The following is a 17,080-nucleotide window of genomic DNA, read 5'->3' as shown; positions in this document are numbered from 1 at the left end:
CTGTTTCTAAGAGTTAAAAAAATTGTGTTCAACATATGATCAAGCAGATAAATTCTTAGTGTTATGAATTAAGTCATTTTTATCCGGAACTGTAACTTCAACCACGTGATAGCTGAACTCCAATGAGCTTTTTCCAGTTCAGACTGTCATAATTTGGCCTGGGGTTTGTTCCAATATGTACACTATCCAACATTCGGCCTCTTTTATCCATTATTCTTTCCTCTCATGGGTGGAAAAAATTAAATGGTGTCTCATAAGATATCTTATTTTTAAGTATTGTAGAATACATTGTACTGTCGCCTCTTTGGATGCTATTTTATGTAGTAGCACAGTAGCAAGGCGGCTGGAAGGACTTAATACGAGAGAATGTGAACGAGACTCATCCGCGGCTGGAAAGATACAGATCTGTCAAGTTAGCAATCGGGAGACGGACAACTACCGGAAGTGACGGAATTTGCACTATTGGGCAAATTTGTCTGAATGACAGCTCAGTAGTGTATAACTAAGAAAAGTCTGGGTTGAAATTATAAGTACAGGCAGTATTTCGCTTAGTTGCAGCTATTTCCGTTTGACCTCCATCCTCCCTTCCCCTTCTTCGTCCATTAGTGTAAACAGAAAAGGTCCGCGGGATTTTTATTATAGAAGTAATCACCGGAAGTTGTTAAGTTTGTTCACGTTAGCTTTATAGACAACTGGAAAGCGACCAGATGGAATTCAGCTCTGCCTTCTTAACGTATTCCACACATTTTAAATTGTATCGCACACATTTTTAGCTGACTTTCCTGCTAACGACCAGCCCTGGCTTGACCACAGAGGGCTACCTGGGAGGTTCGGCTGCGCTGTGAACCGGGACTGAAAGCGGTCAAGACATTTGAAGATAACCTATTACACATCTTCTTACTGAAGGTATCGTTTCTAGCTCATACTATCGAACAGCGATAGCTTGTAGTTATCCTAATGGTGAATTAGTATTGCCCTTGACGGTTTTTGTAACTTCAGTCGGGATTGAAATGTACAAACGTGCGTTATGTTGAGAAATGAGACCAACCCGCTGTCATTTTTAGTAGCTGTTTCTGAAATGATGCAAACAACTGTGATTAGCTTTGTAAATCTGTCAAACATAAAGGGAGTTTAGCCCGGAGGCGATAGGGGTGTAGCCTTAAATCACATTGTCTAGGACTCTTTATGCGGCCTTATGTGTAATTTACTGCCGTCTGCATTACAAGCTATTATATCTGCGCACACTGTCGTTCACATGATATTTAGTTCTTCAGCAGTCCAAATGGAGTGTGTGTTTTTTTTTTTTGTTTTTGTTTTTTTCCTCCTCGCTGTGTTACTTTAGACGACCAGCGTCATGCGAGCAAGAATAAAAACAATGTAGCTTCCGGTGAAATATTTCGAAATAAAACCCATCTAACAATTATGACAGATATCAATCAAATATGATCTGGTTCCACCTTCTCAAATGTAATAATTTGGGTCTGCATTATAACCTATGAGTTCAAATTGATATATATTTGAATTTTGATTAGATGGATGTATAAAAAATTCATTTCTCACAATTTATAGATCAAGTAATTGATGAATTGGAAAACAACTGTCAGAGTGAGCAATATTATTGATCAGTCGTGTTGTCATTGTTGATTTGCTGTATGGTGTAACAGCTCTACAGAGTAATATCTTACAGCTATTGTTTCCATTTGTGTGACGCTGGTTAATACTTGTAATTCCATTGACATGTTCCAGGCGCCATGGTTGATATTATGTAGATTTATTTTACACTGTTTGAGAATTTGTTAATAATTCACGTCTTTATCATTATTGCATTAGCGTGTGTCAGTGTTGAAAAAAATGGATTCCGAAATGAAATGCGTTTTTTTTTGTCTATGTAAAGTCGCGATGCGTTGTTGTCTTCTGAGCCTTCTGTGATGATGAACTGAAAATCTTTGGGTTTTGTCATGTTGCCTCGTCAGTGTTTAAATAATTCGGACTCTGCTCTGCTTTTAATTTGAAAGCAAACCTACCTAACATCCGGTGTTCCTCTGAATCCCTTTACTTGACATATAGACAGAGCAGAGCCAGATACAGTAGGCTCTCATATACCTGGTAGGACAGGCCTGTCTGTCACTGGTTCAGAATATTAACCCTTATTGACCCTGCACAGAACTACAGAAGCCCTCGAACTCGCCCGATGAAGCGACTGTATGTGTTAGTCCAGGTTTGTTAGCTTGCTGTTGAAGCGCATGATCAAGGCTTTCAGTAGTAATAAACAGGTATAATGTACAATAGATGGACTTTTTATCTGTAACTTGACCAAAAGTTTTACAACTGCCATTTTGTGACATACAAACTTCTCACTGTCATTTTTAGTGTGAGATCATAAACTATTAGTCTGTCTTTTTGAAGCAAGTCTTGCCCTGAGCTTGACTTCGAAGGCTGTGCGCCACCCCGCCACCCCCCAGCTCTACCAGTCAAATGCTTAAGCCCCTGACACACAAAAGTGATATCACAGAATTAGTAACGACAGAGACCTTTTTTTTATTGTTATTTTTTAATCCCACTGATTATCTTCTTCTGATACTGCTTATCAAATATCAGTTGGACATGGCTGCTCTGTCACAGCCAATAGCACAGAGCCGTAACTGAATCTTTACTGTTATGGAGGTTTTCTGTATGCTTCACTGAAGTGCATCAGTTACATGCAGGCATCAGGGTTGCTCCTGATGCCTGCATTAGTCTTCCATTTAAAGTTAAAAATTGGCAATTTCTCACATCGTTATCAATCTCAGAACCGGACCTGATGTTTGTCCTTTCAGGGAGCGTTTTTCTCGCGTTGCCACGGAGAGGAAGATCTCCTCATGAAGGCCCCTTTGTAGAGATGTGCTGTGATCAGACGCTTAGATCCTCATTTTTCTCTCCGGGAAGCTGGCTCTGAAGTGCAAGGAAGAGCAACAAAGGGAATTACTTTTTCAAGATAGACTTTGGTGCAAACCAGGGTGTTTTTTTTTTTTTCTTCAGGACTTTAAAAGCCCTGAAAGGTTTTGAATTTGATTACCGAGATCCAAGACTCTGAGAAAGTCGCCACAATCTGCGACTTTGATTTAAGGAGTGCTCGAAGTGTCCCAGCTTCGTGATGCGCTGTTTTTCGAGTAAGATTTAAATCCTGCTGTGCTTTGTCAACAGGCATCAATTTCATTTTTATTTCATTTTATTCAGCATCATTTAATTGAAAAGGCTCAGTTACTCCATCTCTCAGCTTATACAAACAGTCATGATTTCTGTTGTGTTTAAGGGGGGGGGGGGTTGAATATCCTCCTTGCTCCTCCTCACGTGCTTAAATTCCAGTTGTATGCGTTATGCTACATCACGACGGGCTGCCTCTGCATTTCAGACAGTCAGGAAAGAAATGCCGTGAAATTATAGGCAGCAGCCACCTTTCTTTTGTTCCCAAAGGCGGCACACTTATCACGTTTTTGGACGGCATGGGGACTTAATGAAATAGATTTGCGAGCGTTCCTTGGCGCTTTAAAAGGCTTCACAGGAGGGCACAGGAACAAAAGTTATCAGATTATGAATAAGCCGTTTGATATTTACATTTTGAATCCAAACATGATGATTAATTCATGCTGTCTGGTGCAGATTGCATTGTATTGATTGCCTGAGTCATGGTGTGGAGAGCAAGCATCCTATAATTTTCTGTTCCAGATGCTTTTTGGCAGCTGCGTTGCAGAGGTTAAAGATTCTGAGTTCAGTTGTTGTTTTGTTTATTTTCCACTGAAGAATGTAAAATCCGGTTGTTCGAAACGAGCCATGAAATGCCCAACATTGTATTGACCGCTGCAGTCAGAATGACGCACAGGTGTGACGTCTCCCTATCTTGCCAAGTTGGAAAATCTTTGATTAGTCATCAGGGCCGCCCACTCTTAGCGTAACTACTTCTGGCTGTGCACCTTACTGCAATCTGATGCTGCTGAAGGCAGCTGTGCTGTTTAATGAGGGCATTGGACCTGACCTGAAGTGATAAGACGCAAAAAAAAAAAAATAATAATAAAAAGAATATGTGCTTTAAAGTAGTGCACAAAAAAAGGAAAAAAAGAGGGAAGTTCAGGAGCACGTAATAACAAACTTTACAGTCAGTGAAGCAGCCTTAATGCATGCTGTGTATGAAGGCTTGAATTATTCAGAATGCACTGAGACTGTTCAGTACAGGTCTGGTAAAGGTGCTCAGATGGATGGATGGATGGATGGTATTTTCTTTTAGATGTCTGCTTTCACATTAAACCCATATGTCACGGCAAAGGTCGCGCTCGTAGATAATCTGGAAGAACTGTGAACGCTTCAAAGCAGCAGATGAAAAGGTGACTGTCCTGCATCTGTTTGGTTCCGTCATAATCAGACTGTTAATATATTTTGATGGCTGTGTCTCACAAGACAAGACAAGACACATCTTTATGGAATCATAAATATGGAGGAGCTATTAATCAATCAGGCAGTCACAGAATAAGCAGTTGTTGAGCAAAAATGTCAATCATTACCTAATTTGCTGCTTTTCTTTGCCTCATGTGATGATAATCCAAGTGTTTGTGTTTTGTTACAGTTGGACAGAAAGGAAAAAAAAACCCCACAACACTCAGTTTTGGAATGGTTTTCCTAAAGTGTCAAAATCATCATTCATTCTGAAAAATTAAAAATAGCGAGGAAAGAGTGCGGCAATAATACATGAAGGTCGTCACAGCAAAGAGAAAGTCGAATTAGCCTTGGCGCACCAGTCAGGTCTCCGTTTAGATCCACATCTGTGCAGACTCATATGATATATGGTGTGAGTGATGGATTAAATAAAAAGGAAAAAAAAATTATATTTGGAGCAACCTGAAGCTGTTAAATGTTAGATTACACTTAAACAGAGCAGCTGGCTATGTGCGTTCAAGCCCAGCGGGCACCAGATTAATTCCATTACATAACGTTTAGTCAGTCTTAAGTAGGCTACAAGTGAAAATGAAGGCTTCGCAGTCACCTACAGCTTAAGCCTTCCGTGAAAGGAGAGTTATTAGATGATTAAAATGGACCCTTTTAGTAATAATCAGAAACATTTCGCTGCAGCAGCAAGGCCCGTGTGGAAATATTAGACTCATTATCTGACACGGTACGAGATGATTGGATTAAAGAGCAGGAAATGTTGTGCAATGCGGCTCTGCTGTTTTGATAACTACTTCCTCATTGCCTGCTTATCCTTTGATAAATATTGACTGGACTGCAGTTGTGTAGGCATGACGTAAGATGATGATAAAGTGAAACAGAAGCAGCCTTATTGTATTTTTCGATTTTTTTTTTTCCAGTCGCTTTTCCAAACAGCGAGAAGTCACAAACCTCAACTGCGTGCTTTACGCCTGCTTTACATCTTGATTTTAATTTAACAGGTCGAATTATGATCACGTGAACCACCTGCGAAGATATTTGGAGAAACATGTAGTCACATTAATAAGTAAAAATGCAGTGTGTCGGTTCCTTAAAGTTACGTCTGGTTGACCTTCTGATGGTGTGTGACTGAAATGTTTGTGATTTCATTTGTTAAAGTGATTCAGCAGTCTACCCTCTGACACAATTGGCTCTGTCAGAATAAAAGCATCACAACACATCGCCATAACATACACCCAAAAAATGTGATCCAGCGTTTTTGTTTTGTTTTGTTTTTTCCCATCAGAGGTGAGGGCGTTATCGTTAAAATCGCTTCTTTGTGCCTGCGAGTCAGTACTGAGGGAAAAGGAATCCACTCAGCTGAGGTTTTTGCCTTTGTCAGGTGGAAACCTTGTGATTCCTATTCGAGCTCGTTTCTTGTTATTGTGGGCATTGAAGAACCCTCTCGTGTATTTTTACACATAAACGTTTTTACACGCATTCATTGGCTGTCATTCAATGAAAGTGCAGTTTAATTTACACCGGCTTTCCTTTTCTACTCAAATATTCTGAGGTGATAATAAATCATGTTGGTAATATTTGGGCAGCATGTGGGGTTTCATGTCATATAATTAGATTTTTCTAATAAATTAAAAGTATCCAGTCTTTGTTTTAGTATTGTCTGGAGGAATCAGCAGGTTCCTGCTATCCTCTGCTCACACCTTCGGCTCTCTACTTTTACAGTTCTTACTTCACCGTTGTTGTGGCTTCAGGTGCTTCCTATGTCAGGCAGAGGAAACAGATTTAGCCCCCCTTAAGCTAATGATGAGTATGGACACAGTAGACTTGAAAAGCTCAAAGGAGAATTCAGGTTGTGTGCAAGATTAAGAGTATTTAATATTTTTGACCCCAACAAACATTATTACACAGGCTTTTTGTTAAGGCTTAAGACACAGCTCTTCAACTGACAGTCTACCTACTCCCTAATAAAACACATTATACCAGAAGTTGGCTTCAATTTGCCTTGAGGGCACTCGCGAGGTAGTCCTCGATAACCAGGAGTGAATGGAGCTGTGGCTAAAATGATTAATTACACCTACTTCTGGACAGAAATGGACAAATTTTTATCAGAATTGAAAATAAAAAAATACTAAAGCCCGTTTGTTTTTCTTACAGGGCAGACGGTTTTGCCCATAAAGCGCTAGAATTCTGCTAATGTATGCTGATTGGCCGGTGTTATGGTATTTATATGAAAACATTTGAAAATTGGCAGAAAATTTGGGGCTACAGCTACATAAGCCTCTGTTCATTCTGGACTACCTAACCGGAAGTTTAAGAGAGTGGGAATTCTTCCTACATTAGAACATCTTGGGCTTAAGAGTCTACTGCAATGCTAGCAGCTCTGTGAGGCACAGTGGTTTTTAGAGCTAAATGCTAAGCATGTTACCTTGCTAATGTTGAAATTTATCATATTTGTATTAATATTATATTTTATATTTATATTTTAAAGTTTCATTCTTACTTAGTCATGTTCAGGGGTTGTTCCTCACTATCTGACTCTTCTGGAAGCAAAAGTATGGATTTAAGCTTGAAGTTCTCATGTATTCTAGTCTTGTGATGGACATGCAACAGTTTGTTTCATGGGCACTAACAGGGAAGCAACCACTTAACCCTAGTAGTGTTAGAGGAAGTGGAATGCCTTTAACCTTGTTAGAATAAAGACAACAAAGGTGTAGCATCATTTATTCCAAACTCAGGTAGGTCTGGAGTGGATCAAGCATTACCAAGGGGTCTGGTGAATTTAGACGCTAGCACCGGGAAGAGCTGGGAGCTAGAAATGGAAATGAGGTTGAGCTGGACAGAAGTAAACAAAGATGGAGAGTGGATGGAAGGTGGACCGAGAGGAATCAAGGTCGGGAGTTGGAGTTGAGGGAGGAGGCGAAGGGCGTAATGCCCTTTTACATTCCCAGATGAGGATTAGCAGTCACAAGTTCTCTGCCTGTTCCTGACCTGGCCTGGAGTGTGAAGACTACTGTTGCTCACACACTCTGTCATGGACTTGACCAAATTAACCACATACTTTTTTTGACTTTACATTCTGTTGCTACTACACTTATGTAGGACTTCTCATGCAGGACTTTTACTTGTAACAGAGTATTTTTACATTCCTCTATTGGTACTTTTAATTAATTAAAGGATATGACTACTTCTTCCGCTGCTTTTTTTTAAACATTCTTACACCACCATTTGACACCTATTGTAAAATAAAGCAAAATCGTATTTTGTGGATCATGTACATTCAAGACAGTATCTAAGGCAACCGTACCATAACTTGACAGAGGTGTAGCAGTCCTCACTTTCTCTAAAAACTATAGAAGAAGAACTATTTAAACTAAGCTTAAGACATGGATTGAAGTATATGCACGCAGGGTTTTTTTTACCTCAGAAATTGAAATGGGTGAAAAATTAATTAACAGTTAATTCCAGTCCATCGTTGTTTCTGGTGTTATGTGACAAATCGAATGTATTTGACTTTGAGGAGTGCGGTGTCAAAGGGGCTGCAGCTGTCGCTCGTGCAGACTGGAGATGACGTTGGAATGTGAGGCACCAGAGGAATCCTAGCGCACACAGACAGACAAACGCAGACACACAAACGCAGCCTTTTGTTGAGTTGCAGACCAGCTTGGATGAAGAAGGAGCACAAGTTTAAAAATACATCCATTCCAGGAATTCCTTATGATTGGTCAATTACTGCTCATTTACAACAAGTGAGTTGGCCGATAGAAATTCCTCCTGTGCGTTGAATCTGATCAGAACTCCTCATGATATTGACAAGTTATATAATAACCCTGTCCTGAAACTGCAGCATGAGGCTCAGTACTGATTTTACTCCAGGCTTTGCACTGAAATCAGACATGGTGCCCTGATGGTGTACTGTTTTTACTTACCTTGTAAATTGTTAATTTATTTTACCTCTACATTCTTTTGTAACTGTTTTTGCACACTCTTTGCTTTTTGCACTCCTCTTCTGTCCTTGTGAGCTGCCACAACAAGTGAATTTCCCCACTGCGGGATCAATAAATTTTTCATCTTATCTTATTTTGTTATGTTACAGTCTCATTCCAAAATGGATTAAATTCATTTTTTCCCCTCAAAATTCTACACAAAATACCTCATGACAAAGTGGAACAAGTTTGCTTATTTTTTTTTTTTTTTGCAAATTTACTAAAAATGAAAAACAAAAATGTAACATGTACAGAAGTATTCACACCCTTTGTCCTGCCAAATTGAGCTCAGGTGCATCCTGTTTCCACTGATCATCCTTCAGAGGTTTCTACAGCTTGAGCTGAGTGCACCTGTGGTAGGTTCAGTTGATTGGGCATGATTTGGAAAGGCACACACCAGTCTATATAAGCCCTCACAGTTTTCAGCGCGTGTCAGAGCACAAACCAAGCTATGAAGTCAAAGTCAATGTCTGTAGACCTCTGAGACAGGATTGTGTCGAGGCACAGATCTGGGGAAGGGTACAGAAAGATTTCTGCTGCATTAAAGGTCCCAAAGAGCGCAGTGGCCTCCATAATCCATAAGAGGAAGAGACTTGGAAGCACCAGGTCTCTTCCTAGAGCTGATCAGGGTGGAAGGGCCTTAGTCAGGGAGGTGACCAAGAACTCAGTGGTCACTCTGACAGAGCTCCAGCATTGCTCTGTGGAGAGGGGAGAACCTTCATGCAGCACTCCACCAATCAGGCCTGTATGGTGGAGTGGCCAGAAGGAAGCCACTACTCAGAAAAAGACATATGAAAGCCCAGACTTGATCTGAAAATGACTATGCACTGACAATCCCCATCCAGCCTGATGGAGCTGGAGAGGTTCTGCATTGAAGAGTGGGAGAAACTGCCCAAAAATAAGTGTGCCAAGTTTATAGGATCACACTCAAAAAGACTTAAGGCTGTAATTGCTGCCAAAGAGGCTTCAACATGGGGGAAAGTTGGGTTCTCTATATTACAGTTTAATTAAAGAGTTTGGTCTGGACCTGCTCTAATTGGAAAGTGTCATGAGATAACTTTTGTTGTGAATTGGCGCCATATAAATAAACTGAATTGAATGGAACAAAGTACTGATCACAGGGTGTGAATACTTATGTACATAAGCGTAAATAAATAAGTGTATGTTTTTTTTTATTTTTAATAAATTTGCAAAAAATTCGAGCAACCTTGTTTCACTTTGTCATTATGAGGTATTTTGTGTAGAATTTTGAGGGGAAAAAAATGAATTTAATCCATTTTGGAATGAGGCTGTAACATAAAAAGTGAAACACAGTGAATACTTTCCGGATGCACTGTATAGCATCCTCATAAAAATAGGATAAAAATAAGTCCTGCACAAGAGCTGCTGTTGCATTCAGCTTTTCATTGACTGCTCTTTTGTGTGTGTGTGTGTGTGTATGTGTTGATGTGTTTTTCAGGCCCCAAGGCGAGTGTGTGTCCATCATGCCGCTGTTTGGTAAATCCCACAAGAGTCCAGCGGACATCGTCAGAACCTTGAAGGAAAACCTGGCTATCCTGGTCAAACAGGATAAGAAGACAGACAAGGTTGAGGAGGACAGTGTGTTCCTGTGTGTGTGTGTGTGTGTGTCTATAAATGCCTGGGTGTCCAGGGGCCCGAGGGTGACAGCCCTCTGTGAAATTGGTACATGGAACAGCCTGGCCCTGTCATCTCCTGACACTTCGCTGTCAAGACAGCTTATGCTCTCTCTTATTCACACACACACACACACAGCTTCTCCATTTCCCCCTCTTATTTTTTTTTTACATTTTTCAGTTTATTTAATTTGACCAGGTTAACTCTCTCTTAATCTATAATATTTGTTGTAGGTCCATGTCTGCTTGCGTGTTGCTCTATGTTTACCCACTTCCATCTCCTTCAACTCTCTGCTCTCCAGGCGTCTGAGGAGGTGTCGAAGTGTTTGGTGTCCATGAAGGAGATTCTGTACGGGAGCAACGACAAGGAGCCTCACACCGAGACTGTGGCCCAGCTGGCCCAGGAGCTGTACAACAGTGGCCTGCTGATTGCACTGGTAGAAAACCTGCAGGTCATAGACTTCGAGGTAATGACGGACGATTTAATTTAGCCTAATTTAGCTAATTCAGTAAAAATCTTGAATTTTTTTTTTTTTTACCCCACAGCTGCTGATGTTTTCATAAATCTTTACATTTTATTTCCCCATAGATTAAACAGCTCTAGTAAATTCTCCCCAGTTGAATTTCGAGTCCTGTGAAAATTTGGGGAAAACACACAAAAAAAAGGTCGAAAAAATGTGGATCAAAGAACAAAAATAGTAAACCTGCAGGATTTCTAATTAGGCTAAAGCTTGCAGATCACATTGGTACATGTATGGTCCTTTAAACTTTTCAGATCTGAGAGCTGGAGCTGTAGAACAGCAAAGCACCCAACATCCAGTAACTAAAAGTAGACACAGGAATGTCAGAAATACATGAAATTGAAAAACACATCACATTTAACATATGATTGTCTAATTGTGTGTGTGTGTTCAGGGGAAGAAGGACGTGTGTCAGATCTTTAACAACATCCTGAGGAGGCAGATTGGGACGAGGAGCCCCACTGTCGAATATTTCTGTTCCCACCAAGAGGTCCTCTTTATATTGCTGAAAGGGTGAGACACACGCGCTGAGAGAAAATACCGAACGCAGTCTTAACGGCTGCCAAACTGGTTTACGCGAACGCCCTGTGTTTGTTTGAAGGTACGAGACGCCCCAGGTAGCGTTGAACTGCGGGATCATGCTGAGGGAGTGTATCCGCCACGAGCCGCTCGCCAAGATAGTCCTTCATTCGGACCATTTCCACAGCTTCTTCAACTACGTGGAGATGTCCACCTTCGACATCGCCTCCGACGCCTTCGCCACCTTCAAGGTACTCCCGGTCCTACTCTGTGCAATAAGCCTCTTCAACAATACAGACTGTTTTTCCTCTACATCTGCTCTGTAGGACAAATTCCCAACAAAACACTCAATTAACTCACCTGGTAGAGCAGAACATGCATTAAAGGACTAGCTCACTCTGAAATGAAAATGTAATCATTATCTACTCAACCCCACGCCAATGGAAAGGAAGGGTGAAGCTTCTTAGTCCACAAAATGTTTCTAGACCTTGACAGCAAAATAGCTTTGCAGCATTTCGAGGGGAAAAAAAGAAAAAGACAGTTCATCCGGCATGACCAATTTAAAAAGACGTTATTTACACCCTTTTATAAAGTTGTAGCTGCTAAGCTAGAAGAGTTAGCGCTCAGCCCATCTGAAGCGGGTGCAGAGCTTCGGGGGTGCAGGTAAATACTGAGGTATGCAGAGATTGTGAGTTCTCTTTGATCTCGATACAAGAGATAGACAAGATCAACCAGGAATCTTGATCTCTGCATACCTTGGTGTTCAGCAGAAAAAAAAAATGCTCAGGAAATAAAAAATATTGAGTGGGGAGGTGGTTTCAAATGTCTTTTCTCTTGAACTCTTGTCTGTCGGCTCTGTCAATCGAGAATGAGCTGATTTTGAAAGTGAAGCATTGATCTGTCTTTTTGTAAATGTCATATTTCAGTGGTGCCAGTGCCGCAAATTAAAGGCCAGTACTGTTCATTGTACTGGGCACATATATCTCCAAACCTTTAATAAAACCACGACTACTTTTTTTTTTTGTAATTTGGATGAACTGGCCCTTTAAGATGGGTTGACCATGTCACTTTAGATAACCCTCTAGTTGTTCACTGGCACCTTTAAAGTGTTTTGCCTGCTGCATTACTGTACAGGAAGTTAGCATTTCCTGTTATGTTGGGATACGAAAAACTACAGAAACAGATTTCATGTATAACTATTTCCCTCGTCTTTATTCACAGGATCTCCTGACAAGACATAAAGTGCTTGTGGCTGAATACCTCGAACAGAACTACGATGCCGTGAGTGATTTGCGTCACATGGGAACACACACACACACACACATATTTCCCAACACTGTAGCTCTAACTCACAGAGGATTCATCTGATGGCTGACTGTCACAGTTACCACACATGTTTGCCATGTTGCTTTAAACCAGCGTCACCAGGCGCATCAGACCTCCCCCTCAATCCCTGACCGCGTCCACGCAACGCACACAAGCTACCATATAGGTTGCAGAAACATAAACACACCTCTAAATGACTGCTTGATTGGGGGAACCCCATGAGAGAAAAAAACCCAATACATAACTAGAACAGGTATCAGTCACATCAGTGCCCAATGGCCCAGTCAACATATGCAAAAATAAAAAAGTTTATCTCATTGAACTCAATTTGGTCAGAAAGTAAGATGTTTAGACTGAGTTCCAGGAAAAGTCAGTCAGTGGAAGGCCCTCTCAGTGTCACAACTAGTCCAGATACAAAAGCTCTGCTGTATTCTGTTAGTCTCCCCAGGCAGAGGGGTCCCATTCATAGGAATGGCCCCCAGGGGTCTCAGGCTGAAGAAACCCCGCACAAAACTGCCTTTTTACCTGGACGTCGTATGTTGACAGATGTCACTGCGTTGCCTGTCAGGAGACGCCGCTGTGGGCTCAGTAGAGTCGATGTAATGTAGGAGCCTTGTGACAAGGCCGAGCCAAAATACAGCCCTCTAATTAGACTTTGGTGGCCCGCCAAGGTACATTTACAGCAGCACAAGTTAGTTTTTGACTGATTTTACTATCCGTGACATAAAAAAAGTTATTGTGACAAAGGTACTTAAAGTTGCTCACTCAAGGACAGATGTTTAGCGTCATATTAGATTAAGGATTTCTGTCCATTTAATCTAAGAAAGGTTGTCCAAAGGTTGCGATCAAGTTACTCGGTCGAATCTGGTGTCTTATACAAGTTAGGAGGAAGTAGAAGAAAAACTTGTCACCTTGTTATCTGTGGGGTTTTTTTTTGTTTGTTTGTTTTTGCATTTGAATGCCCACATCCAAGTAGTTTTTGTCATTTTGGGTGATTTAAAAATGTTGTAAGTTCTCCATGGGGGGGCAGACACAACTAGACGTGTTAAACCTCAAGTCTCAGATCCCATCTCAGTCCTGTCTGTTTCTTATAATCGCAGGTGTTTGCAGACTACGAGAAGTTGCTGCATTCAGAGAACTACGTCACCAAGAGGCAGTCTCTAAAGGTTTGACTCCCACTCGTATGCTGATTTGTAATCATACAAAAGCATGTCTTGAAATAGTTTTGCTAGTAAGCTCTGGAAACCTGGGTGGACTAGAGAAAATTCAAAAAAAAAAAAACCCAGGAGAACACAGACTCTCATTAACAAGTTACAAGATGTCAAAACCTCTTGTTATTTCAGCTTAAAAGCCCACTTGGTTTCATGATAACAGATGACAAACACAACTCATTCACAGTCAGCACTGCGGCTTTGTTGCTTGTAGCACCCTTAAGACAACTGACTGCTCATTTGTTGCCACAGGTGCTAATGTTAGCTTTAATAAACAAGTCTGACCCCTGCTCCCTGACCTTTAACCCTTCCTGAGCAGCGGCCACTCGCTCCTGCTGGTCACTTGGTGCCATCTTGTGGCCTGAGATGCATTCTGCAGTTTATTTGCATTTGCTGTTACACTACATTGATTATTGCTTGGGTCCACTGGGGTATTACACATAATGTTAAACAGGCCTCATAAAATTTGTCTGAACCTGAATGGATCCTGGGTCAGGTCTCACCTCTAATTTGTCCAAACTTTGGCACCGCGACACCACTTTGAAGCCTAAACTTTCACTCAGTCAAGAAACGTTATTAATTTCACATTTCACATGTCACATTTTGTGGATCATCTCTTCTCCAGCTTCTGGGCGAGCTGTTACTGGACAGACATAACTTCACAGTGATGACGCGCTACATCAGCAAGCCGGAGAACCTCAAACTGATGATGAATCTGCTAAGAGACAAGAGTCCCAACATCCAGTTTGAGGCCTTCCATGTCTTTAAGGTAAAAACGCCACTCTAATGCACCTAACACAACACATATAGATCAGTTTAGTCAAGTGAGGGCTTGTGTAAGAGACCTTATTTGGTTGTTGTGTAGTTCACCAAAGGCCAGGCGGGTTCTCTGTGTCTTTTTTGGCCTCTGTCATTCTGTGCATCCTCTAAATCTATAGATGAAATGTCAGAGTGGCTTCTTACAAAGTCTGTTTGCTGTTTTACAAAGGCCCGAATGGAGGCAAAGGCAGTACAGGAAAGAGAATACTGCGATCAGGTTTTTCTACCTGTGTTAAAGGCTGGATATACTCGAACAGCAGAGGTGCACAGACTTCTGTTTAGTCTAACTAATTAAATAAAAGTAACTCACGATGTCACCCAGTAATGAATCCCAGACACACTTATGTACACAAGGTAAAAATTTGTTTTCTTCTGCTTCTATCTTCAGGTTTTTGTAGCGAACCCCAACAAGACGCAGCCCATCATCGACATCCTGCTCAAGAACCAGACCAAACTGATTGACTTCTTGAGCAACTTCCAGAAGGATCGCACAGACGACGAGCAGTTCAACGACGAGAAGACCTACCTAATCAAACAGATCAGGGATCTGAAGAAGCCAGCCTCCTAGAGAAGCATCTGTCCCTGCCCTAGACCCCAACTTTTTATCAATAGGAAGACATACAGTAGAAAAAAAACACATTAACAATAATGGTTATTCTATTTAAAAAAAACAAACAAAAACAAAACAAGAATCTTCAAGACATTATTTGTCTTTTTTTTCTTTGTTGGTTCATTCAACTTGTGCAAGAGTAGTTCTTGATCACTGATCTTTCTTTTGTAAAATTTTCTCATGATTTTTTTTTTGTTGTTGTTGTTGTGTTTTTTTGTGCCACAGTTTATGGTGTTGCAGGCAGCTGATTTGCTCTGTTGGGAGAACCAGCGGTTAAAAAGCTTCGGCCTAAATGGATCAGTGGCTCAAAGCAGGCGTGATCCATTCAGTTAATTTCTGAGCTAAAGTTTCTGCAAATCAAAAAAATAATGAAGACTTTTTTTTTTTTCTAAGCTGAGTCAACACCTCTACTGTAGTCAGGATCATAAATACACTTTAGTGTGCAACACATTGCTAAAGGCTTTGTTAGCCTCCTGCTAGCCAAACGTCTCCTTCTTATTGCACAGCCAAAGCTAATGATTGCTCAAGTTTTTTTCTTTTCAAAACTGAAAAGATCTGATTTGTGTTCAATCCCAAAATGCTAACGCAGCATCGGGGATTTTACACCCAAATAGAACAAGTCTTGTCTTCTGCAAAAGCTAATGTTTTAGCTAATCGCTGGTGCAAAAAACTCAAACGTCTAACTAGCTTAGCTTAGCTTTCCAAGATCAAAAATTCGGCACTTGTTTGGTGTGTTGCCGCAGATGTTATGTTGTTGTGTGTTGGAGTTTTAAATTTTAAATTGACTCCGACTGGTCGCGATTTTGATTTTTCTCAAAGTGATCCCACAACAGTTCCAAATCTTCCGACCTGTTCACGGGTTTCGGAGCATCCACCCGCACCATTCTAGTTAAATGAATAAGATGACAGGAAGGGGTGTTCCAGAGAATTGGTTGTGGGGGGGTCTCTGTTAACCAAGAATTGCCAACAAAAAAGTAGCTTCTGTAGGAATATTTTAAGACTTTGAAATGAAGGGCCTTTTTAATAGTATTGTGACGTTGGGGCTGCTATCGGAACAGGAAGCTTCAATCACTTTGATCACTGGTTCTCTTTGCTGGTGGCTGATTGCACTTTCTGTATGATTTAAAGAAATGATAATAATATGATTCACGTTCATTCATGTTTGTTTTGTTAATCTTAAGCTGATCTCTGTTATCACAATGCTTAATGTTTTTCATTACTTGTCATGTACAGTTTCTGGTTTGCACACGTGAAGTGAGTGCCATTGCGAGTGAGAGCATCGAGCGTTGACGGGAGGCACTTTGCTGTGTTGAGAGAGAGAGAGAGAAGGGAGAGCAGCTTTAAAGATGGCTGTCTGTGTCGTTTTGTTTCACTCCTTTTCTTTCTGTACCGCAACGAACGTTTCGCTCCCATTTGGATCGGATGTCGGTATTAGAACGGAAAGGCGAGAAGATTCAGAGGTGCCTTTTTTAGTTCGGTGTGTTTTCCCCCTTTTAATCTTTTTTTTTTTTTTTTTAATAATATTTTCCATATCTTTCTAAGGGGAGCTTAATTATTATGTTAATGAAAATATGCTCTGGATAGAACATGTTTGTTGTGATTAAGCAGTGAACCTCTTAACTCACTATATTTGAGTTACGCTGTTAAAGAAACATAGTAAACCTTTTTTTTTTTTTTTTTTTTTTTTTGCAGCTGCCATTGTGTACAGATCAGGGTCACAGTTTCTATTTTGAGTTTGTCACCAAAGTAGTGCTGATTTGATATGTGAATTACAAACCGTGCTGGCTATAAACTTATCCGGAAACCTGTTGGCCAAAGTTGATGGTGAAATCTTAACTGTGAAAAATCAACCTGTAGATGAGAGAGAAAATGTGCAAAAAGAAAAACGAGGTTAAAACAACGCTTTTAAAAGTGTCGTTTCGGTTTTAGATTCGACTCGGAGGTGAAAGAAATCAGTTTTGTAAAAAGTTTTCTGTAAAATTCAGCATTTAATTTCTGACTTTGAGCTTCCACAGACGTTTTTAAACAACCTTAAAGGAGT

The 17,080-nt window shown here is 40.6% G+C and overlaps 1 protein-coding gene across 1 annotated transcript; it reads left to right on the top strand.

The window, feature by feature from the left end:
• The first annotated feature begins 649 nt into the window (after nt 1-649).
• On the top strand, nt 650-16,919 carry cab39l (calcium binding protein 39-like). The gene is made up of 9 exons (XM_046382375.1): nt 650-906; nt 9,859-9,985; nt 10,336-10,500; nt 10,949-11,067; nt 11,156-11,324; nt 12,295-12,354; nt 13,500-13,565; nt 14,236-14,379; nt 14,818-16,919. Exons 2-9 carry the CDS (start codon nt 9,884-9,886, stop codon nt 14,995-14,997), a joined length of 1,005 nt encoding a protein of 334 aa, XP_046238331.1. The 5' UTR covers nt 650-906; nt 9,859-9,883; the 3' UTR covers nt 14,998-16,919.
• The last annotated feature ends 161 nt before the right edge of the window (nt 16,920-17,080 follow it).

Source organism: Scatophagus argus, chromosome 24 (genome assembly GCF_020382885.2).
Source record: "Scatophagus argus isolate fScaArg1 chromosome 24, fScaArg1.pri, whole genome shotgun sequence".
NCBI classification, from domain to species: Eukaryota; Metazoa; Chordata; class Actinopteri; family Scatophagidae; genus Scatophagus; species Scatophagus argus.
The sequence above is the reverse complement of the archived record's forward strand: the minus strand, read 5'-3'. Positions and strand labels throughout refer to the sequence as shown.